Source organism: Lipotes vexillifer, unplaced genomic scaffold, assembly GCF_000442215.2.
Source record: "Lipotes vexillifer unplaced genomic scaffold, Lipotes_vexillifer_v1.1 scaffold605, whole genome shotgun sequence".
NCBI classification, from domain to species: Eukaryota; Metazoa; Chordata; class Mammalia; order Artiodactyla; family Lipotidae; genus Lipotes; species Lipotes vexillifer.
Window position 1 is genome coordinate 1635833 of NW_006774406.1, and position 25966 is coordinate 1661798.

Genomic DNA, 25966 nt, shown 5'->3' on the forward strand with positions numbered 1-25966 from the left:
GCAGGAAACGGTGACCTATTAGAGGGCCTTTTAGAGGGAAAAGGAACACGAATCTGCTTTATAACTTGGGAAGTGCTGGATGAATACGTTATTATCACCGTTACCATAATAGCCAGCATATTAAGGAAACAGCTATTATTTGATGCTACTGCTAAGAAATGTTTTAAAAAAGAGTGTCTTTTCAAAGTTATGGAATAAAAACTAGGCAAAGTATGCTAATAAAAATCCACCACCACTGGGGAAGAGCATTTTTTTAAAGCCTCATCTTTCTAAAGGCAAATAAAAGAAAAAAAAGTCATCAGAGTAATAACTACATCTAGAATAACTCAGGAATCTTATTTTATTTTATTTTTTTAGTTTAGGTTCTAGTTTCCTTAAATACTTGTTACTTTATTATTTATTTTATGATTATTTTACAGTCTGATTTTCTACACATCAAAACCATTAAAGGCAGTCAAAATCTGAAGGAAAATGGCATCATCTAAAATTAATTCAAAAGGGAAAACAAATCAATGAAGAAAAGCAAGAAAACAGTGAATGAGGGAGAACCATGTAAGTAACAGAAGAAACTGCTGTCTCTGCTAATGAAGTCTATGACATAAATGATATGCGATGTACCCTCACAAGGCAACAGTAACTATGGCAACAAGAAGAGATGCAACGCACTCAGAGTGACTCAACCAAATACCTAATTGACACACTAAACATATTTCAGGTATATTTTCATATGGTACTGAAGTATTTTTTACCCTTACTTATGCAAAATTACTCACTTTAATAGCCACACCCCTTTAACTTACAAAAAGATTAAGTTTTCTGGTACCATCAGCATGACTTTTACAAAAACCACCCAAGGGTACTGTGGTCGCAACAACACTCGTCTTCTACTTGGCAGTGATGATTTTTAGGTCTGAAGAATCTCAGTTCAGAAATCTAACATGATGACTGTCTGATGATATAGCTTAGAATCATTTACGTATATTCAAGACATCAAATTGTGATTCTCTACCTAGACATATGGTGCTTGGCATTACTATTTGAAGTCCTCTCTCTCTGCAGTAATGGAATGTCACAATAGCAGTGCTGTCTGGGTGGAGAAACCTAGGACAATGTTTGGCTAAAGGCCTTTTAAGAAAAGGAACTCCACTGTCTCATTCCCTCAGCTGCTCCGGCATCTCGAACCTTCTCTCCTGTCTAACCTTTCTGCGCACCCTTAAGAACAAGACCTGAGCTGCTCTTCATTGACTATCCTTATGGGGTATAAATCCCAAGTTTACAAAACGTTTTCTCATAAAATAGGCGCATTCTCTCCAAGGAGAATGTGCACCTGGGCAGTTTTTTTTTCAAGTTCTTGGACCTCTCATGAAGGCAAAAATGTGTCTCACACCGTCCACCTGATGGAGAGACACGGAGGCTTTCTGTGTTTGATCCTGGAAATGCTTGAGAGGTAAAGGTGCTTCACTGTAGTCTGGGGGTATTTCCCTTTAGCACTGGAATTACAGACAAGGAAGACCAGCCTGGCAACACCCTGGGCCGAGCAATGAATAAAGGAGAGAAACGGCCAGCTTTGGGGGTGTCCAATCCCCACAGACACCCACACAATTCTCACATGTTCACAGACTCTGAGAAGGGAGGTGTCCACACCCCTGAAATCTGACACTGGGAAGAAGATGATGTCGTTAGAATTCCCTATCATCCGGCCAGGGAGGATGGGCGGAGCATCTAAGAATCTAGGGCTCCTGTGCTGGCCCAGGAGAAGGAGTGCTGTGCAGGGCTGGAACACGAAGCTGTAATTCCGGGCCAGGAAAAACCTCTGCTTCTCTGCTTGTCTCTGGGGTGTCTGCTCTGGACAGTGAGGAAGCGGAGGGCCCTCAGCTTAGTGACTTGTGTCCGATCACTGTCCCAGGACACCGTGCCTGCAGGCGGCCAACTTGGACAGGTGAAGCTGCATTCTAATATAAGCAGAGCCAGCAGAGGAGGTGTCAGAGGCAGATTCCAGTGCCGGAGGGTTATTTCTGGAGTCCTCTGAGGAAGCTTACAGCGTGGCTGCCCACACGGCACCAGAAGTGGTGCCGTGGGATTTGGTTTCCAGAGTTGTCAGCCCCTCAAGCCTCAAAACTAAAAATAAGTATCTACTTACTAAAGCTGATTGATTTTTACTAGACATTTTGACTCTTGCGCTGTAGCTTTTTCCACGTTTGAATTTTCTAAATATTTTGGCAATAATGCTTATAATTCTTCAAAATCCATAAACTATAAACTATGCCTTGATTCCAGCAAGAAAACTGGCTTTCTCATTTTCATGCTTTTCTGGAATGTGACAGCAAAAGAGTTTGCTCTGAAAATAAGGATAAAGGGAATTTTAGGAAAGGTAATATAGAATATATTAAAAATCAAACTAAAAAAAAAAAAAAGCTCACGATATCCCTGAAAGGAGGCTAGAGGCACCCAGACCCCATGCTCAGTTCCAGGAATTTTCCTCCCGCTCTGAGCCTTGGTACTGGCTGTACCAAGACGGCTTCCGGCAGGCCTGCGAGTGTATGTGTTTCAGAGCATCTGGCTGGGAAACAAATTAATTACTCAAATCTCAGCACCTCTAAATCTCTATCCCAACACTCCTAATTTCAGCTAGCCTCTAACTCGGGATACAGTTCTCTGTTATTTGTCATTTTAAGCAATGTAAAGCTGATAACGCTCCTTTTTAATGAGAAACCTGTTACATTCCATTCTGTCTTGGAAGCTCTTATAATGAATATTTTGACTGACACCTGAAGAAAGCAGCAGAGTGCCTGCAGGAGGGTCTGATCAAGAGGAGGTGCAGTACCTACTCTCCATAAGAACCAGGGCATCGTTTATGCTGTCTTACAGCACTACAGATGCTATGTTGTCTTACAGCACTACAGAGGCAATGCTATGTTGCCTTATAGCACTACAGATGCTAAGATAGCTGTTGAAATTTTTCTAGACTAAAGTTGAGAATATTCATTATGTGCTCTTACAAGGCCACCAGCTTCCTTTCACTTGTCAGAATATCCTCCTCGAGTTAACTGTGGGTACGAAACTTCTGCCCTTAGAATCGTCTTTTAACCCAGTGCAAATAATTCTCTTCTTCCCAAGAACTTCAGTTTGTCCCATCCCACCGTATGGATCACATTACCGCACCAAATATTAGTGTCATTACAAAGATAATAAGTACTTACAATCAGCTTTTAAAAAAAAAAAAAAAATGAATGCTTTCTTTTTAGTGCAGTTTTAGATTTACAGAAACATTGAGCAGATAGTACAGAGGGTTCCCATACACCCACCTAGCCCCTAATCTCCCCAACAGTTTCCCCTATTGTTAATATCTTACATTAGTGGGGTACAATTCTTACAGTTGATATACCAATTTTGATTCATTATTATTATAAACTGGACTCTACAGTTTACATTAGAATTCAGCTTTGTGTAACAGAGTTTTAGGGGTTGTGATTAATGTATAATGCTGTGCATATATCATTATGATGAATAAGTTTCATACAGAATACTTTTACTTCCCTAAAAATCCCATGCTCCATTTAGCCACCCCTCCTTGCTTTCCCCAAGCCCAAACTCCTAACAACCACTGATCTTTTTTGCTTTTTCTATAGTTCTGCCTTTTATAGAATAGCATATACTTGGAATTATCCAGTATGTAGCCCTTTCAGACTGGCTTTTTTCACTGAGTAAAATGCAGTTAAGGTTCCTCCATGTCTTTTTGGAGCTCATTTCTTTTTATCGCTGAATAATATTCCATTGTATGGATCTACTATAGTTTGTTTATCCAGTAATCTATTGAAAGACAACTTGGTTGTTTCCAATTTTTAGCAATTATGAATAAAGCTTCTATAAACATTTGTGTGGACATAAGTTTTAAACTATTTTGGGCAGGGCTTCCCTGGTGGCACAGTGGTTGAGAGTCCGCCTGCCGATGCAGAGGACACGGGTTAATGCCCCAGTCCGGGAAGATCCCACATGCGGCGGAGCGGCTGGGCCCGTGAGCCATGGCCGCTGAGCCTGCGCGTCCGGAGCCTGTGCTCCGCGACAGGAGAGGCCATAACAGTGAGAGGCCCGCGTACCACAACAAAAGAAAAAAAAAAAAAAACCAAAAAACTACTTTGGGTAAATACCTAGAAGCAGAATTGCTGGATCATTTGGTCAGACTGTGGTTAGCTTTGTAAGAAATGGCCAGACTCTTCCAAAGTGGCCCAACCATTTGCATTCCCACCAGCAACGAATAAGAGTTCCTGTTGCTCCACATCCTCGTCAGTGTTTTTGGATTTTAGCCATTCTAATAGGTGTGTAGTTGTATCACACTGTTGTTCCAGTTTGCACTTCCCTCATAAATATGATGTTGAGACTTTCTTCATAAGCTTATTTGCCACATGTCTTCTGAGGTGTCTGTTCAGATCTTTGCTCTTTAAAAATTGGGTTGTTTTCTTATTGTTGAATTTTAACAGTTCCTTGTATATTTTGGACCCAAGTCTCATATCAGATAAGTGTTTTGCAAATATTTTCTCCCAGTCTGTGGCTTGTCTTTTCATTTGCTTAATAGTTATCTTTCACAGAAAAGATTTTATTTAGCTTTCCTTAAAAATAAATTTAATTATTTTATTTATTTATTTTTGGCTGCATTGGGTCTTCATTGCTGCGCGCGGGCTTTCTCTAGTTGCGGTGAGCGGGGGCTACTCTTCATTGTGGTGTGCAGGCGTCTCATTGCGGTGGCTTCTCTTGTTGTGGAGCACGGGCTCTAGGTGTGTGGGCTTCAGTAGTTGTGGTACATGGGCTCAGTAGTTGTGGCTCACGGGCTCAGTAGCTGTGGGTCACAGGTTCTAGAGCGCATGCTCAGTAGTTGTGGCACACAGGCTTAGTTGCTCCGCGGCATGTGGGATCTTCCCAGACCAGGGCTCCAACCCATGTTCCCTGCATTGGCAGGTGTATTCTTAACCACTGCACGACCAGGGAAGTCCCCTGATTTTAGTTTTAATACAGTCCAACTTATCAAGTTTCTCTTTCCTGGGTCATGCTTTTGGTGTTGCATTTAAAAATTCATTTAAAACACAAGGTCATCTAGATTTTCTCCTACGTTGTCTTCTGGAATCTTTATAGTGCTGTGTTTTATGTATAGGTCTCTGACTCATTTTCAGTTTATTCCATTTTGAATTTGTTAAATTTATTCTTTCTTTTTTGTCGTCTCCCTCTTTTTTCTCCTTTCTCGGATTCTAACTGAGCATTTTTTATGATTTGATTTTCTCTCCTCCTTAGCGTATCAATTATACTTCCTTCTACATTTTTATGGTGGTTGCACTGGAGTTTTTGCCATATGTATTTACAACCTCTTCAATCCTCTTTCCAATAACACCGTATATAATGCTTCATGAGCAGCAACAAGCACCTTGTGAGAGTATTCCCAAATCTTCCCTCCATCCCTATAATATTGCTGTCATCCATTTCATCTATCCATAAGCTGTAATCGTCCAATACACTGTTATTATTATTTGGAAAAGCACTTGAACAAACTGTCATCTACTAGAGCAATTAAGAATACGAAAAACAGGAGATTTTATCTTACCTCCACTTTGTTCCTTCTCTAACGCTCTTTCTTTATATAGGTCTGAGTTTCCGGCCTACATAATTTACTTTCTCTCCAAAGAACTTCTTTTAACATTTCTTGCAAGGCAGGTCTACTGGCGACAAATCCCCTCTGGTGTGCAGGCGTCTCATTGCGGTGGCTTCTCTTGTTGTGGAGCACGGGCTCTAGGTGTGTGGGCTTCAGTAGTTGTGGTACATGGGCTCAGTAGTTGTGGCTCACGGGCTCAGTAGCTGTGGGTCACAGGTTCTAGAGCGCATGCTCAGTAGTTGTGGCACACAGGCTTAGTTGCTCCGCGGCATGTGGGATCTTCCCAGACCAGGGCTCCAACCCATGTTCCCTGCATTGGCAGGTGTATTCTTAACCACTGCACGACCAGGGAAGTCCCCTGATTTTAGTTTTAATACAGTCCAACTTATCAAGTTTCTCTTTCCTGGGTCATGCTTTTGGTGTTGCATTTAAAAATTCATTTAAAACACAAGGTCATCTAGATTTTCTCCTACGTTGTCTTCTGGAATCTTTATAGTGCTGTGTTTTATGTATAGGTCTCTGACTCATTTTCAGTTTATTCCATTTTGAATTTGTTAAATTTATTCTTTCTTTTTTGTCGTCTCCCTCTTTTTTCTCCTTTCTCGGATTCTAACTGAGCATTTTTTATGATTTGATTTTCTCTCCTCCTTAGCGTATCAATTATACTTCCTTCTACATTTTTATGGTGGTTGCACTGGAGTTTTTGCCATATGTATTTACAACCTCTTCAATCCTCTTTCCAATAACACCGTATATAATGCTTCATGAGCAGCAACAAGCACCTTGTGAGAGTATTCCCAAATCTTCCCTCCATCCCTATAATATTGCTGTCATCCATTTCATCTATCCATAAGCTGTAATCGTCCAATACACTGTTATTATTATTTGGAAAAGCACTTGAACAAACTGTCATCTACTAGAGCAATTAAGAATACGAAAAACAGGAGATTTTATCTTACCTCCACTTTGTTCCTTCTCTAACGCTCTTTCTTTATATAGGTCTGAGTTTCCGGCCTACATAATTTACTTTCTCTCCAAAGAACTTCTTTTAACATTTCTTGCAAGGCAGGTCTACTGGCGACAAATCCCCTCAGTTTTTGTCTGTCTGAGAAAGTCTCCGTTCCTCCTTCACTTTTGAAGGATAATTTCATGGTGAACAGAATTGCTGGCTGCAGTGTTTTCTTTCAATACTTAATGTTTCACTCCACTCTCTTTTTGCTTGGATGGTTTCTGAAGAAAGTCCAGTGTAATTCTTATCATTGCTCCTCTATAGGTAGGGTGTTTTTTTCTTTGCCTTCTTTCAAGATCTTTTCTGTCTTTGACTTTATTCATAGTTTGAATATAATATACTAGGTGTAGAATTTTGGGCATTTTTCCTACTTAGTGTTTTTTGTGCTTCCTGGATCTGTGCTTTGGTGTCTATCACTAATTTTGGAAAATTCTCAGCCATTATTATGTCAAATATTTCTTCTGCTCCTTTTTATCTTTATTCTGGTATTCCCATTACATATATTCTACGCCCTTTGCAATTGCCTCACAGTTCTTGGATATTCTGAAGCATCTTTTTAATTCCTTTTCTCTTTGCTTTTCAGTTTGAGAAGTTCTACTGACCTGTTTTCAAGCTTGCTGATCCTTTCTTTGGTCTTATCAAATCTGCTGATGAGCCTATCAAAGCCATTCTTCATTTCTCCTACAGTATTTTCGCTTTCTAGCATCTCCTGCTGATTCTTCTTTAGAGTTCCCATTCTCTGCTTATAGTACCCAGCTATTCTTGCATAGTTCTTACCACACATATCACAGTTACATAATTATATAACTACATCATAGATTCCAGTCTGATTATTCCAAAATATCTGCCGTACCTGAGACTGGTTCTGATGCTTGCTTTACCTCTTTAGTTTGTGTGTTTTGTGTTGTTTTGTTTTGCCTCTTAGCATGCTTTGTAATTTTTGGTTGAAAGCCAGGCATGATGCATCAGATAATAGGAACCTAGGTAAAAGATCTCTGGTGTGAGATTTTATGTTAATACAGCTGGGAATTAGGCTGTGTTTGATTTACCTGTAGGTGTCAGAGGCTTCAATTTCTTCTGGTGTCCTTTTTCCGTCCCCTGTTGTCTTTGGGTTTCCATAGAAACTCCTTCTTAAACAGAGTCTGTGTCTTACAGTTCTCTGTTATAATATAAAGTTATTATAATGAAGCCCTATTAATGTCAAGGTATGTGCGGGGAAGTATTCTAGAGCCTTATGATTAAAACCACTTTTTTTAATGGGCTTGAGTACCTGGACTGTGGCTTTTCAAAGAGTTTCTTGGCTTTTGTTTCCTTCTCTGATGTGAGACATATGGCTAGATGGGATTGGAGTTGTCTAATTGCCTTTCCTCAAGGACCTAAAAGCCACTGGTAAAGTAGTTTCCCTTGAGGGCAGGACCTCAATTCTCTGATGGATCTAAGAAGAGTAGGTGATATTCAGTTTGTTCAGATTTTTTCTTGTTGTGAAGTTGGAAGTGATTACTTACAAACTCTTTACATGTCAGAGCTGAAGCCAAAAGTCTGCTTTTTCACTGTGATCATTCCCATGGACAATGTCAGTAAGAAGGCTTTACGGAGTCATTTCTGTCTTCAGTTCCCTGGGACAGCAAGTCCTTAGGGCATGAACCCCAAGAAGGCCCTTAAAATTCAGTATGCATATAGCTCATAGTATAAGTAGGTCATTTACATAGTGTGATCACTGATCATTTTCTATGTTTCTATTTTTCCCTTACCACATAAACTAAAAATGGCAGAATATGTTTTCACCAAATTTCAAGGATATACTAGTGATAGACTCTAACCTGCTGAAGGAATCATGTAGTGAGCATGAGATTCATTGTTGGGGCACTTCTAAGAGCTGGGCAATCATCACCTGCAGAACTGCTACTGGGGTCAGTGCCTGTCTGAGGAGTCACACCACACAGAGTAAGACAGATACCTTGGACAGACAAACACTAATTTCAAACATGAGTCTCAAGGAAAAACAAGCAAACAAACCACAAAGCCCCAAACCAAAAACCCAGAGCAGATACAGGGACCAACTTGCCAATAAACTCCTTCTCTCACAGGCAACTCCCATGCATGCTCCACGGTGAGCAGCAACAATTTATTCATTCAGTGGTGGTTAAAAATCTTTAAAGCATGCACAGAAACAACAACTTCTGTGATTACTACAAAACTGGTAGCACTAACTCCAGCCCTTTGCACAGACTTGCAGCCTAATCCTGTTAATTAAAAATACCTGGTAAACAGAAGCACAGAGGCTGCCCAGAAGGCTTTTAATGTGTGTGTAAAAAACCAGTGAGTTTTGTAAATCTGAGTAGAGTACTAAGTGAAATGAAAAGATATCCAAGAATATTTGTGCCTTTTTAACCTATGCAGGAGGCCTGCAAGTTGTGGCTTCCTGATATACTGTTTTAAGGCTTTCTTGTCTTCATTCTTTGGTTCCCCAGTTGTGGTTTTTCTTCTTCCCAGTAGCTTGATGATATTTATCTGATTGCTCTTATTTTCCTCAGTCCCTCCTGACTCTGACTTTCTGGTGATACCTCAGCACTGACTTTCTTCCACTGGGTTCAGATTCCTCTAGAACAAGGCAGCACCCACAGTTCTGTGCATGAAGACAGTCTTGGACACACACACATAATGTCATTGACGACAGAGCTTTTAAATTTCAAGTATACAATAGAATTTCCTATATGAAGATTGTATTCAAATGAGTATGAAAAAAGATGGATTGTTTTTTAAATGATATTGAAATAATTCAGAAAAACAACAATAAGCTGGTATATTACCTTAATCCTCATCAAAACCAATTCAATACAGAGTACAGATTTAAATGTTAAAAATAAGAGGCCATAGCTTTCCTGACACAATACATGAGTAAACAGTTGTATGACTCTGATGTTGGAATAAGAATGAAATAAAAGCTATAAACCATGAAAGAAAAAACTGATCAATTAGATGACATGAAAACTTATTTTTAGTTAAGAAATGAAAAGAAAAAGTATACAAGGTGGGAGTATGTACAAAAATTATTGGTAAGATATATAACAGAGTGAATTGGTATCCATAATTAATTAAGCCAACTTCAAATCTATAGCAATAACATAAGCAATTAAAAAAATGGACAAAGGACAGGATAAGCAATTAACAAAAACCATGACTGACACGGAAAAATAAGAAACTCCATTATTAAAGAAAAATGCTTAAAAGTATGATATTTTTCTTCTATCAATTGGTAAGGTAAAAGAGGTGAAATAGTCATTATTTGCAAGGTTAGAGTGAAGTGATTAGTCTCATATATTATTAAGAGTGTAAATATCTACAGACACTTAAAAGCCAGGCTGAAATAACACTCATAATTTATAATGTGTGTACTTTTTGATCAAGTAATTTCACATTCAGATATTAATCCTATACAAATACTCCCACAAATGCCAACATATGATGGTACAAGAATTTACTGTGTCTTTGTTTTAAATATAAAGACTGAAAATAATAAAAATGTTCATGAATGAGCATTTGATTAAATACATTATTGTAGAATCACCCAGTGAAATTCTTTGTGACCATTAAGCAAAGGCATGGTAGGAACTCCACTCCAAATTGTGATGGAATAGCTTTAGTAGAACAACTTTCCTACAAAGAATGACAAGGAAAGCAAGCCTACAGGTGATTCAGATACTGATATTATAGGGCATAGAATTTATAACTGCAACTGATGTGTTTAAGAAGTTAGATGGCAAAATAGAGAATGTTACTAAATAACTAAAATTATTTTATAAATAATGTATATGGGAATTCCAGAACTGAAATATATAAAGAGTTAATTAAAAATTCATTGGATGGGTGTAACAGCAGTTTGGAGACAGCTGAAGAGAGCATTAGTGATTCTGAAGAAAGGTCAGCAGAAAAAAATCCAAGCTGAAGCACATAGATTAAAAAGGAAGGAAATACAGAAAATAGCATAGCACCCATATGAACAAGAGAAAGTCTAAAATGTGTAGATAGAGTCTCACAAAGGAGGAGAAGGGAGAGAATGGAGCATAAGCAACATTTGAAGAGATAATGGTTAAGAAGTTTTTCAAAGTAATGAAAGACATATACTCGCAGACTTAAGAAGCACTATGAATCCCCAAAAGACAGAGAGAGAAGTACACTTCATAATAAAACTGCTGAAGATCAAAGACAACAGAAAAATCTTATAAGCAGCCAGACAAACTAAGATATGCTCTAAGACACACCTCCCTCAAAGGAGACACACTGAAGCTACAGCAGACTTCTAGAGGGAAACCATGGGGGTCAGAAGACAATGGTATGTTATCTGTAAAGCCTGAAAAAAATCAACTATCAATGCAAAATTACATAACCAGCAAAAATATTACTCAAAAGTTTAGGCAAAACAAAAACATTTCTGGACAAGAAAAACTTACTTTTTAAAAAACACAGCTAGAAGACACACTAAAAGGAATACAAGAGAGTTTTTCAGACAGAGGAAAAATGATCCTACACAAAGATGTGTATTTTACTAGCTATAACATCTACTACAAATATTAAAAGAGCATAGCCAACAAGCTACTATAGGAAACATCGTATAATAAAATAAATTCTTGGTTAATAAAAAATAAAGCAAGAAGTACAGTAAGCCCCCTACATATGAGCCTTCCAGTTGCGAACTTCCAAAGATGCGAACATGCGTTCGCATGCCCAATCATGTAAGTTAGTTCACGTGTCTGGCGTACGCTGTCACGTGCATGCATCCTCTACAAGTGGTTGTGCTTCTGTGTACTTTACTGTACACTTCTGTATACAGTACAGTAGTACAGTATCTTTTTTTCAAGCCCAGGATGTCTGGAAGCAAGCATAAAAGCAGTGGTGATGTAGCTGGTACTGCTAAGAAGCTCCAAGCGATAACAATGGAGACAAAAGTGACAATAATTGAGAGAGTGGAGCAAGGCGAAAAGATGGTAGACATTGTTCATTCTTATAACATTCAACCATCAGCAGGATTCTAAAGAACAAGGACAAGATCATGGAACATGTGAATTCTGCTGTGCTGATAACATCAAAGAAGTGTGGAAAAGTGATGGAGGAGATGGAGAAACGTCTCAGCGTGTGGATGCAGGATCAGCAACAGCGCTGCGTTCCACTCAGCTTAATGCTGATTCAAGAGAAAGCTAAAAGCCTTCATGAAGACTTGAAGAAGAAACACAGTGAAGAATCAGAGGGCGCATCTTTTAATGCCAGCCATGGCTGGTTTCATCAGTCCAAGGCTAGAACCAGCCTTCACAACGTCAAAGTAAGTGGTGGGGCAGCGAGTGCAGATGTGGTAGCTGCCCGGGAACTTCCTGAAACGCTTCAAGAAATTACTGAAGAAGGTGCGTATTTATCTGAGCAGGTTTTTAATGTGGATGAGACAGGACTGTTCTGGAAGAGGATGCCAGACGGAAGTTACATCAGTAAGGAGGAAAAGTTGATGCCAGGTTATAAAGCAGCAAAGGACAGCCTAACTCTGTTGTCTGGTGGCAATCCTTCCTGCGATATGAAGCAGAGCCTCTCTTAGTTTATCATTCAGACAACCCAAGAGCCCTTAAAAGCATAGCCAAGGGCTCTCTTCCTTTTGTGTGGAAGAGTAACCCCAAAGCCTGGGTTACACAGGCCATTTTCCAGGACTGGTTTTTCCACCACTTTATCCCGAAGGTAGAGAAATACTGCTTGGAGAAGGACGTCCCATTCGACATTCTTTTGTGGCTCGACAGCGCTCTGGGCCACCCCCACTCGTGGACGACTTTCATCCCAACGTCAAAGTAGTGCATCTGCCACTGAATACTAAGTCGCTCATCCAACCCATGGACCAGGGAGTTTTAGAGACTTTCAAGAGATATTATTTACGTCACACTTTTTGTCAGGCGGTAAAGGCGAGTGACGAATCAGGGACAACCCTGCAACAATTTTGGAAGGACTATAACATCTACAAGGCCAAGAAAACATTGACTTTGCTTGGCGTGAGGTTATGGCCGTCACCATGAAAGGGGTTTGGAAGAAACTTTGCCCGCAGTTCGTTCACGACTTCCGTGTATTTGAGAAGGTGGATGAGGAGTCCAAAGAGGTCTTCAGCAACTTAGTGACCCTCAGCGAGAAGCTGGAGCTAGATCTGCAAGAGGACGACTTCACTGAACTCCTTGCTGTGCAACACGAGGCGCTTACGGAATTGGAGGCCCAGAGAAAGGATGAACAGGAAGAAGTAACTGAAGAGATTCACGATGCAAGAAGCGGCAAGGGGATTTTCTTTATCTGAGGAGGCACTGTTAGTTTTTGAGGCACAAGACCCGAATGTAGGATGGTACACGAAGGTTGCAGCAGCCGTTCAGAATGCAATCCAGTGCTACCGTGTCATCTATGATGAGAAAAAAAGAGCTACTACCCAGACATCACTGGATCATTTTTTCAAGGGGGTAGATAGAACTGAATCCAGCAAGGGACCAGAACCTGTGCCATCAACATCAGGCGTGAGTGAAATTGCAGCTTGCCCTCCGTCTCCTATTGCTGACGATCTGATGCTTCAGCTCTACCATCTCCCACCTCCTCTCCCTCCTCCAGTCAGTAACTCTTCTTGCCTGTTCACTTGATGCCAGCCCCTGTATGCCAGCTGTTGTACTGTACTACCGTACTTTTCAAGGTATTGTACTGTAAGATTAAAAACATTCTGTTTATTTTTTATGTTTGTTTTTTATGTATTGTTCGTGTGAAAAGTATTGTAAACCTACTACAGTATAGTACAGTTATATAAATGACTGTGTTAGTTGGGCACCTAGGCCAAGTTTGTTGGGCTTACGAAGAAATCGGACTTATGAATGTGCTCTGAGAACGGAACTCGTTTGTATGTAGGGGACTTACTGTATAAAAATTAAATATAAAATATAAAAAAGCAAAAAAATATATAAAATATAAAAAAGCAAGAACACAAAACTGTTGAGAAAACTAAAAAACAATCATTAAAATGATAGCTATAAACCCAACTTAACAGCAGTAACATTACAAATGTATTAAATACTCTTAATAAAAAGACTACTATCATCAGACTGAATGTCAAAGTAAATATCACACGCCACTTACAAGAGATACACTGAAGCACAGGACAATGTTGGTCACTTGCTTTATGATGAACAATAGGGGAAAGGAAGGGTTTTTTAAAAAATAAATGATGCTGGGTCAACTGAATATTCACATAAAAAGTAAATCTTGATGCCTATGCTTTATCAGGTATAAAAAATAATGTCCAGGTGCACTGTAGATATAAACGTGAAAGAAAAACAAAGATTCTAGAACAAAGAATAACAGAACACGGTAATGACCCTGCAACAGGCAAATGTTTTAAACAGGACACTCAAGTGCTAACCACGATAAAAAGGACTGATGGACGGTATCGAAATCTGGAATTTCTATTCCTCACAAGGCACCACTGAGAGTGAAAGGCAGATCACAGGCTGGAGAAGAAATCTGCAACACATCTATCCAACAACGGACTCATGTACAAATACAAAGAACTACTGCATTTCAATAGGAACAATACAACCTAAAAGATGCATTTCACAAAAGAGGGTGTTCAAATAGCCAACAAAGATGAAAATGTGTTCAAGTTCATTAGGATTCAGGGAAATGCGAAATTAGAAGCATAATTTAATAATACCGTAGATCCAAAAGAATGGCTAAAATTAAAGTGACTGACAAAAACGAACTGCCGTCAGGGATGATGAGTACTTGCAATTTCCACACAGTGCTGCGAGGAACGTACTGGGACAACCGATTTGTAAAAATATTTGACACCAGCTCCTCCTGAAGGTGAACTTATACAAACCCAGTTACCCAGGAGGTCCATTATTAGGTATGTTCCCTACAGAAATGCATACACATATCCACCAAATCACATACGAGAATGTTCCTAGTGGCACCATTGGTAAGACAGCAAAACTGAAAACAACCAGCACTAAAATAAAAAAATTGTGGTTATCACCATAAAATTGAACAACATACAGTAATGAGTATACACAAACCATGATTTGGATGGATCTTACAAACATCATGTTAGCAAAAGTCAGACATGAAAGAGCACACACTGTGTGATTACATTTATAAAACGTTCAAAATCAGGAAAAAGTAACTGATAGCGATAGAAATCAGAAGCGTGACGGTGGCAGGAGGTGGTAAGTGCATAGAATAAGGTGAGCTTCCGTCAGCTTCTTTTCTTGCCCCAAGATTAAGTGGATGTGATCTCTTGTGGATGTGGGTACAATTTTTACTTAGGGGAAAAAAAAAAAAGAACCTAGCAGATGTATATGCACTGACTTAGGAAGATAGTCATGATGCAGCAGCAAGTGTAAACATCACCAAATACACTATGATTCTATACTGGTAAAGAAAACCACAAGGTGAATTGTTACATCCAAAGTAAATCTGTGAAGGATTTATTAACAATGTTTATCTCATATTTTTTGCTTTGTGAAATTTTGGGTTTTTTAAAAGAGTGAACATTAGTTACACATTTGGGGCCCGAAATAATCAATAGTAAGGAACCCCCCCCCCCACCCCAGTTTCCCAGCTGAACACTCCACAAGACCAAAGCTGCCCCTAGGGTGGGACAGCGTGGTGGCCCTGCAGGACGTCTGCCTGTGGTCCAGTAGTGAGGTTCGGGAGCCCTGGTCCAGGGGTCTCTGAGGGGCAGGGGGGCAGATCGCGTGGGTGAGCAGGTCCCTTGGATTCAAGGAAACGCGCTTTCATAGCCTCCCTCAAACTTGTTTTCAAAGGAGCAGATTAAATGCAGTTCTTAGCGGAACAGTCCAGAGCAGAGGGAAAAACCTGACAGGCCACTGCGCAGAAGCCAATTCCATTCCAGAGAAGGGACATGTTTGGAGTCGCTCTGTGCTCATGCCTTATTTACTTAGCAAAGGGCACAAAGGCTAATTACCACCTGCCACCTCTCAGGTGTTAACACCCAGTAAGCTTCCCTGCAAACCTTCAGGTGAGTTAAGACAGACTCCAGCTTACTTCTGTTAATTTTACTACCAAACATCCTTCAAGACAATCATGTTTTCCTCAACCAATTTACATCATTATAAACTAAATGTTTCTATCATCTGATCTAATTCTTTGGAAAAGGAAAAATGTTGAAGCTCTAAGAAGTATGCTGGAAAATAATGATGGCCTTTAAAATACTTTCCATTATATCTGCCAAGCATATCAACTGTGAATAAAACGATTTAGAAAATGAAGATGTTTCCAAGTAAATACTGAAAACATGCCAAAGATATGAAGAGGAGAAGCTACATGTGCTCGTGTACACATGTGCACACAATCTCTAAAAATCCAAGATATACTATTTTCCCTCACGGGAGAAATGAGGGACAGATTTTAACTCATTTTCCTTAAAAAAAAAAAAAAAAAAAAAAAAAGGAGAAATATTCCTAATGAATTAAAGAACGTGTTTATTCAAATCTATGGCCAGACCGAAGAAACAAAAAACAAAGGTAAGGATTTAGAAATTATACTCAGATTTATAGGCTTACAGAAAATAACAGGGAAATATTAAATAATCACTTAATGTCACAGTAGCAACATATTTATTCTCATTATTTTGTCTCATCCAGGTTAGAGCCAGAGAAAATGAGCTTAATTATAATAACAAGGGTTAGATCAATATGAGGAAGAACCACTTTGGGTGACAAAAGGCTAGACAGAGCGCTAAATAAATCCTGCTCGGATGGACCCCTGAGGCATCTTCTCAACAAGAAGCACAGTGGCCCCGGCAGCACGCGCTCTGCACCAGGCGGGGGCTCCCCGTCATTAATGTCCCGGGTCTGTGAACACAGACCATCTCTGGGAGGAAATCAGGTGTTTAAATTAAGAAGCATGGTAAATGCACCAATAAATAAACACACGTGGTTATGAACTTCTTATAAACTACACAGAAAAGCACAGGTGCTTACTAAACAAGATGGATTTCATCTTTCACATTATGCAGTTGCATTTTGCTAGGGATATTTTCTATATTTATAAGGATGATCCTCATTAGTATTTTACTATGTGAACTACTAAACTGACTGTGTATTCGTTTTAACAGGAACGTATACATAATTACTCTGTGGAGATACTTGCAAAGGTGTCAAAATATGAATTGAGACACTGATGCTTTTTTAGGGCTCTTCATGCAGTTCCAAACATGTTGTTTACAGAATGGAGGCTGGTAAAATGGATGAGAACATTTGTATGGAGCAGCTTCCAAAATATCAGTTATTTATTTCATTTTTTTTAAAGAGATGTTCCTATCTAGTTATATTATGTAGAAATTCTTCTGGCTAGGGAGACACATATAGATGCGCAATCCAAACAGAGTAACTTAACTTCCCTCCCTTTTCTGAGGAAAAAATTCCTCCCCGCTTCGTGGATGAGATAAAATCAAGTGTTCTTCCAGTTACGAGAGGAGCTCGGCCCTGCCTGAGATCAGCCCACAGGATCCACAGCCCTTTTGGACCCTCCTACACTGGTGGTGGGAATGTAAATTGGTGCAGCCACTGTGGAAAACAGTATGGAGGGGTCTCAAAAAACTAAAAATAGAACTACCATATGACCCAGTAATTCCACACCTCAGTATATATTAGAAAAAAATAAAAACACTAATTCAAAAAGATACATGCACCCCGATGTTCACGGCGGCATTATTTACTATAGCCACGATATGGAAGCAACCTAAGTGTCCATCAACAGATGAATGGATAAAGAAGATGTGTATATACACAATGGACTACTACTACTCAGCCATAAAAAAGAACGGTTTTGCCATTTGCAGCAACATGGATGGACTTGGAAGGCATTATGCTAAGTGAAATAAGTCAGACAAGAGAAAGACAAATGTTGTATGATATCACTTATATGTGGAATCTAAAAAATACAACAAACTAGTGACTATAACAAAAAAGAAGCAGACTCACAGATACAGAGAACAAGCTAGTGGTTACCAGTAGGGGGAGAGGCAATATAGGGATGCGGAGTAAGAGGTACAAACTATTAGATATAAAATAAGCTGCAAGTATATATTGTACAACACGGGAAATATAGTCAATATTTTATAATGACTATAAATGGAGTGTAACCTTTAAAAATTGTGAATCACCATATTGTACCCTGGTAACTTATATAATATTGTACAGCAACTATACTTCAATTAAAAGAAAAAGAAGCCACAGCCCTTTTGTTCAATGACTGTAAAGCACACTCCTTTTCTCTTAAGAAAAGTCGAATAGGTAATTGTTTTGGAGATGGAGTGCAATGCAACCAGATTGTACTAACTTGAACTTTCAGCCAAATCAGGAGAAAACTCACTAATTTTCTTTTCCTCTAGAAGATAAACAGATCCCCTACCATGTTCTGGAAGATACAAACACGTAGAACTACATTGCTGAAGACACGAAAGTACAACTTACCAACATTTTTTATCTGACCAAATAAAAATTATTGCACCAAATTAACAGCCAAGAGGAAATTTATTCCTTAGCTTGCTACAGTGTAACCTCAAAATTATACATGACATTCTGTGTATATTGAGCCTTAATTGCAAAGAAACATAATTAAGTGAAAACATGCAATTCTTTCCCCTATACTCTAATAATCCCTTAGCTTTTGACACTTAAGGTTGGCCATAACCTTCTTGCCTGTCTTGCTAACGAAGTCCATTCCGCAGTCCCCCCGACTTATATGAGCCCAAGGAGACACTTCTGGTTTCCCTCCACGCCCTGTGCAGATGGCAGAGAGAGATTCCACCACTGAGCTGTGTTATTTCTATAGGTTTAGATTTGTCTTGTCATCAGTGAGGACCACAGAGCAGATTATAGAGTCTTTCACTTTAAAAATGAGGAAATGAAGGTCAGAGCAGTGAAATAGGGTTGGGATGAGAGGAGAGCACAAGTGTCTGGGCCCCCGGCAGGTTCTTTGCCCCATTCCTTTCTGGAACGATAACACCAACCACACACACAAACGAGACATTCTTCCCAGCAAAAAAGCAGAGTCTGCGTTTTTTGCTAGTGTTTTTGTTTTTACCTCTGAAGAGGATATCCAAGTCAATATCTTCTGTTCCTTTGATTTTCAAACACTTTGCCTGCTGTACAAGTCTGGGCAGAGAACAGAAATAAAACCTAGATTCATTATCCTGTGAGGTAGGAATAAATCATGACAGCAGCACAAATTTTAATAGAAACCACAGGGTAAACAATAGTGAATTAGCAGGTATTTTTGCTGCACAGAGCCTTGTTAGAATTTTTCTTCAATTTAAGATTTAAAAATACACTTTTGTTCAGAAACTGTTAAGTTTGAAACCTGAAAGTTGAAAGCTCCCAACACCCCGTTCTATTATAGCAAAAAGTTTCTAAAACTCTCTGGAAAATAACCTCTTCAGATTCTGAGGAGGAGCTATTAGGGATGGTAGGTGATGGTGTGGTAGGTAGTAAATAATAATTGCTACTGATGATTTCTGTGCTTGTTTTAATCAAAAGATTATAGACATTGTGCTCAAACAACAGTACAAAGTAACTTAGTTACGCTGTTGAATGTCAGAGAATTAATTAACTTTTAAAATGCTCCAGAATACAGTAAGGACTAATTCTGTAACTCTTTCGTCATGGAACTTCGTTAGAACTTGAGGCTCATAGTTTGTAATGAATATGGAAGTTTCTGAAATGAAACTTTTCCAGTGTTGCTAATTACCTAGTAACTAATTTTAGGTAGACAGAACTTGAGATGGTTCATTAATTTATCTGCAGTATTTAAGATTTTAATGAAAATTATAATACCTTGCTTGGCAAGCATATTTTCTGATTGCACTTGGATAACTGCTCTCTCATTTTATCTTCACTGACAAGCCGTTAAGGTAGGCATGCCAGTACTGTTTCAGTTTTTGTTTTAGATGAGGAAACTGATTCAGTTACTAAAATCTTACATAGAAACCTAAGTGACTGGTACATAATTTGAGGCAATTTTACCTGTATGTTCCAAAAACGTGTATGTCATGATAAAAACACATTCTATTAATCAGATACTTTTTAACCATGAAGAGTTTTTTAATCAAAAAAGCAATTAACTGAGAAAGAATTTCTGTTGAAATCCCACCTTTGGACCTTAAAAGAAGGTCCCACACAGCCATTGTGGCGCACACCAGCCTCAGGTAGTTAATCTCCTGTGGTGCAAGCAGAGGCCAGTCCACCCAAAACCTGAGTCTGTGTCTTAGGCCCTGTGCCCTGGGTTTGAGGCCCAGAGTGAGCAATTAGATTCTAGAAGCCTCAGCTTCCCAACCTGCAAAACCAAGACAGTACTTGCCTTACAGGGTTTGTTTGGAACAATCAGTGAAACAATATATTATAACATAGTCTACAAACTCTTATGCATCATGGTCATGCATAAAAATATATGGAATATTTTTATTAATTCCATATGTTTAATTTCATTATATATATAATATACACTATAAAATTATTTATATATCTCATCAGGATTTATCTACATTCTTGTAGGAAAGAACACTAATGGTGGAAGGAGGGCTTAGCCCTAAGCAGCGAGCCTCTGGGGGAGAGAGCTGGTCAACGCGGGATGTCAGAGGCACGTGTGCACAGTAAAGTCATTTTGCAAAGAATAAGATGGAAAAGAAAAGAACAATTTCAGCTCTGCTTACATCTTTTTGGCAAATAGCTAGGTATTTCCCCCCAAACTTTACAAATTGTATGAAACTTGAGTTGATTTTCAAACCATCTGAAAGCATCCCTCTGCAAATACATGCTGATGAAGATGGCAGTTCTAGCTTACAAAATTAAAAAAAAAAAAAAAGAAGCCAGTATGCCTTACGTAACTTTGACGAGGATTTTATAAAGCAATTTAAAAATAAATCAAATAAATTTAATGAGTGGCTTTTTAAAAAAATGCAAGGTGCTGCAAATCAATCACAGATATATTTAGGAATAGTTCTTGCTTTCAAAATTATTACATCACCAGGGAGATACACCAAGTCAAACCCTGTAAACCAGCGGTCCCCAACCTTTTTGGCACCAGGGACCAGTTTCATGGAAGACAATTTTTCCCAGGACCGCGGTGGGGGTCGGGGGTGGAGAAGGAGGCAGGGCTGGGGATGGTTCAGGCAGTGATGCGAGTGACGGGCAGTGACGGGGCAGCGGCAGATGCAGCTTCACCGGCTCGCCTGCGGCTCGCCTCCTGCTGTGCGGCCTGGTTCCTAACAGGCCTCAGATGGCTACTGGTCCCTGGCCCGGGGGTTGGGGCCCCCTGCTGTAAACTGTTCAGATTCCGTTATATCTCCTGAGTGAGGCAGGCGCCTCCTAAGGACTCCCAGGTTCTTTATTTCATTTAACCTCATTTCATTCTCACAAAAACGCTATAAGGTAGGTGCAGGAGGCTATGAATCAAGAAATTGAGGCTCAGAAATATTAAACCACTTGCGCATCTTGGGGGCACAGTGAGTCAGTGGTGGAGCCAGAGTGCAAACTCAACGGACTCCAAATCCAGGCTTCCTTCTATCCTACACATCATCTTGCAGGAACGGAGGGTTTCCTAAGTGTCTACAGACGGCCTGGGGCTGGAGATTGTTGACACAGGTAGGGGAGAGAACGGAGAGGACAGTAGTGTTCCTGGGGGCTGGAGGGAGGGTGCGGCTCTGGGCAGGTTGGTCGGGAGGAGGCTGGGGATGGAGCCGGGTCTGTCCTGAAAGGATGGGGATGCGGGTGACCGATGGGGCCACGAAGGTCTAGGGAATGAGGGGGAGGAAAGCAGGAGCGGCACAGACCAAGCATGAGCAAAATGGAAGGGAGAGCATTTGGGGACACGAATAAGCCAGTCAACTGATGGGGCTGAAGCATCTGCACTGTGCGAGGAAAGGAAGGACCAGAGGTGGGGCTAAAGGAATTGGCTAGAGCGGAGCTGCGGAAGCCTGGCACACTGCTCTCAAGCACTTGGGCTTTTATCTTGATGGCACTGAAAGAAGCCACCGCAGCACTGGCCTTGGGAGAATCTACTGCACATGGTCAGAAATGTCTGGAGGTGATCAGGCCAGTCATGTGCTGAAGATTAATATTTCTTTGCATTTTAGCTGAAAAGGTAATACCACTAAAATCTCAGCTCTGACCATTTCACCAATTCTTCTTAAAGCCCAGCCTCCACCTTCTATGTAGTCATAATAGCTCCAGCATCTAAACAACCTTCAAAACCTTTTGTTAATAGAATCGCTATTGCTGCAGCAAGTGTCAAGCTTCCCGTCTGTCTGTCTGTGATTCATTTTAGAGGAGTGCACGTGACTCTCAGTGCTTGTGTTGGAGACATGCCCCTGCCATCCCATTGCTTTTACTATCTTTACTATCCGTTGGTCTTTACTACCTGTTGTTCTTCCAAATGACTTGCCTTTTCCTTAGGATTTTGCTACTTCCTTGAAAATAGGAGCTGCATGTTCTCTGACCCTCCTTCTATGCTTCCACTACTTTTAATGAGGCAAATCAGTGGCTACTGCTTTGTGCTCAATAAATGCTAGGCCTGAACCAGATGCCTAACACGAAGGAGGTAATATTAATCTTATATGTGTGTGTTGAAAAAGACAGAGAGGTTAAGTAGCTTGCCCAAAGTCACACAGCAAGTAGAAGAGCAAGAATTTGAATTTAACTCAGGTTAGTCTACATGTAAATAAACACGCCCTAGAACATGAGTTGGAAAACTACAGTCCACGAGGCAAATCCTGCCGTAGCCTGTTTTCATAAATGAAGTTTTATTAGAACACAGCTATGCTCATCGGTTTACTTACTGTGTATGGCTGCTTTCAGGCTACAACGGTCAAGTTGAACAACTGTAGCAGAGGTCTGACAGCCGGCAGAGCCTAAAATACTCACTATCTGGCCCTTTACAGAAAAGGTTTGCTGACTCCTGTTCTATAAGGAAAAGGTCCCTGAGGTCAAAAATATACATAAAATCTGTGATTGTTTCACATGGCTATTTTTTCCCAAAACTGCCCTAACAACTGTATTTAGGTATAACTTATAATGGGACTTGGAAAGCAAATATTGGGCCCCGACTGCTTTTTATTTTTAGACGAACTGTCCAAGCCCCGCCAACATTTCTTTGAGCTTTTCCTACCTGCAGGTGTCACATTCGGCCGAGGTGGTGTCTGTCACCAAGAGACATAATCTATCTGAGGATACAGGTGTGTCCACCGCCTACCTTCACACAGAGCGGACTGAGAGAAGGGCCGCAAGGAAGAGATGAAGAAACCACGGTGGAGTCACAAAGTAAGAGGGGGTTTTCTGCTTTAAAGGTCCGAGAGGTTAGAGAACACCTTCAGGAGGACATGAGCTTGAACCAGGCCTCGAAGCAAGTTTTACTGAGTGAAGTGCAGAGAGGGACCCTGCAAAGGCACAGACACGTGGAAGGTGGGAGTGAGAAGAATCAGTGGTGGGGCTGGAGGGTGATGAGCTGGGGTGCAGGCTGCGGGCAGGTTACGAGTACCGCACACGCTTCCTATGTGCATCCACACCTATGTGCTCTCGTGTGTAAGGACGTGGGTAAATGTGAACTTATTTACAGTAAAGCAAACGGGTCGAGGACCTGCAAGATTCCACCAACAGAAAGAAGAATTCATACGATATGTTTAGTTTGTCAATAAAAGGTAATTAAACTTTAAAGAATACTGCATTATAAGGCATCAATACACGATATGCATACTTGTGAAAATGTTTACCGCAGCATTATTTATAAGAGGAAAAATACTGGAAACAACCTAAATACCTGTCAATAGGGGAATGAGTTGAATAAGCTTGTCCACACTACGGAATATGACACAGTTATTAAAAACAGTGCACTGAATCCACCTGTGTTGACATGACAAATTATTCATGACAGGCTGTCAAATAAATAAGACAAATTTTTAAGCTAATATCTTTTATCGTCAGACTTTCTTTGAGCCAACAATTAATGTTTCCACATGGCTTTCCATAAAGGAAGAAGACAAATTTGTTTTTTCTTTGTGGGTAGACTTAGTTGCTTAGGTCTTTATAACTTTTCCATATAAATATAAAAGTCCAAGACCAGCGTATTTTTCTTCTGGTCATAAATGCTGACTTATTTACAGGTGCCTTGTTCAGAACTCCATTGTAAACTTGGGATAAAATATGTGTGTATGTTATTAAAGCCTCAGCGCTGAATGTCTGGGTGCTTTAAAGGTTTGCTCCTGTGTTAAACTTTCAGGAACACAGCATCCTTCCTCCGTGTTCAACAGGGTTATATTATAAGCTGTCCAGAGTGATACAAGCTAACCTTCAAAGAAACATTAACAAAAAAATGAATGTAATTTAAAAAAAGGAGTGACAGCCATAAAAAGAAACGAAATTGAGTTATTTGTAGTGAGGTGGATGGACCCAGAATCTGTCATACAGAGTGAAGTAAGTCAGAAAGAGAAAAACAAATACCTTATGCTAACACATATATATGGAATCTAAAAAAAAAAAAATGTCTCTGAAGAACCTAGGGTCAGGACAGGAATAAAGACGCAGACGTAGAGAATGGACTTGAGGACACGGGGAGGGGGAAGGGTAAGCTGGGACGAAATGAGAGAGTGGCATGGACATATATACATTACCAAATGTAAAATAGATAGCTAGTGGGAAGCAGCTGCGTAGTACATACAGATCAGCTCGGTGCTTTGTGACCACCTAGAGGGGTGGGATTGGGAGGGTGGGAGGCAGACACAAGAGGGAGGGGATATGGGGATATACGTACGCAAATAGCTGATTCACTTTGTTATACAGCAGAAACTAACACAACATTGTAGAGCAACTATACTCCAATAAAGATGTTAGAAAAAAAAGAGTGAATGTGTACCTGCATATCTGTATGTATACGTAAACAGAAAAAGCGTAGAAAAGAACATGAAAATCTATTCACACAAGTAACCTCGGGATGCAGCATTAGAGTTAAGGAGTGGAGAGTGGGAAATTATTATTCTTAAAAACTTCTATATTACCTGAATTATTGCAGTGGGAATTTCATCATATTTTTATAAGACTACAAGTTATGCTGTGATAGGAAAACACCTGAGTATTAATAATGTTTCTAACTTTTATTTTTTCTTACTAATCTATATTTTCTAATTTACAAGCATTGCTTTAGTTATAAGAAAAAACTGACATTAAATGTCACAACTTTGCTATTTACAATAAATAGGAAATAATTATTTTAAAGCCAGATGAAGTATGTGGATGAGAAAAAATGCCCGCTGTTGCTTAGGCAACAAAGTTTTGTTTTTCTGGGGAATGGGAACACCAGTATTTCCCTGACGGAAGAAACCACGGACACTTTAGCACACACTGTTCTCAGCATTTAATTACTAAGGGCCTGAGCCAAGGCAGGATTCCAGAAATCCAGAGATCCACAATAAATCATAAAATGCCTCATGAAAATCAGCATAGAAGGATATTTTTAAAGATCTTTCTAAGGCATACATTGGTTATTTTATCACATTTTAGCAAGACTATAAATTTGTTTAGAAACACAAGACTACAATGAAGGTGCCAGAGGCACAGAGGCAAGTGGAATCCAGGAGGCCAGGTCCTTTCATCGCATCACAGCTTCCGTCTACACCCCTGAGCTGAGCTTGACAGGCTGGTTTCGGTTTCAATTTGCAAAACAGTCAACAGAACTCTTTAACTTGTCTTAATGGCCTGGATCTGCCTAGGGTCTCCAGGAATTTAAGGTGCGTAACTGCTGAGACCAAGGTCCCCTTTCACTCCTTGTCAGTTACCACAGTCTGTGAGTCTCTCTTCCATTTAGTTTATCTTTGTTTTCCCTCCTCCGTCTCCTCTCCCTGAAAATACGCTCCCCTCAGGGATGGGACCCCTGGGCCACAGCAGACGCTCCGCACGTACCCGCTGGATGAAGAAACATCAGTTCCGTGAGTGAACTAGCTCAGTGCCTGGGCTGCGGGGACGAGCCGTCCTGCCTGAGTTCGGATCCTCATCCCGCCACTTAACAGCGTGGGTTTTCGTACCACTCAGTGAAAGCTTAATAAGTACAAAGATCTTAGGGCTTCCCTGGTGGCGCGGTGGTTGAGCGTCCGCCTGCCGGTGCAGGGGACACAGGTTCGTGCCCCGGTCCGGGGAGACCCCACGTGCCGCGGAGCGGCTGGGCCCGTGAGCCATGGCCGCTGAGCCTGCGCGTCCGGAGCCTGTGCTCCGCGACGGGAGAGGCCGCAGCAGTGAAAGGCCCGCGAACCGCAA

At 40.3% G+C, this 25966-nt stretch overlaps 1 protein-coding gene across 1 annotated transcript in view; it reads right to left on the reverse strand.

Annotated features, from left to right (window-relative positions):
- The window catches only part of L3MBTL4 (L3MBTL histone methyl-lysine binding protein 4), a 431526-nt gene that overhangs the window by 129262 nt on the left and 276298 nt on the right, over positions 1-25966 (reverse strand). Inside the window, exon 17 of the mRNA XM_007449164.1 lies at positions 18756-18826. Within this exon, the coding sequence (XP_007449226.1) occupies positions 18756-18826 (71 nt within the window). The remainder of the gene's footprint in view (positions 1-18755; positions 18827-25966) is intronic.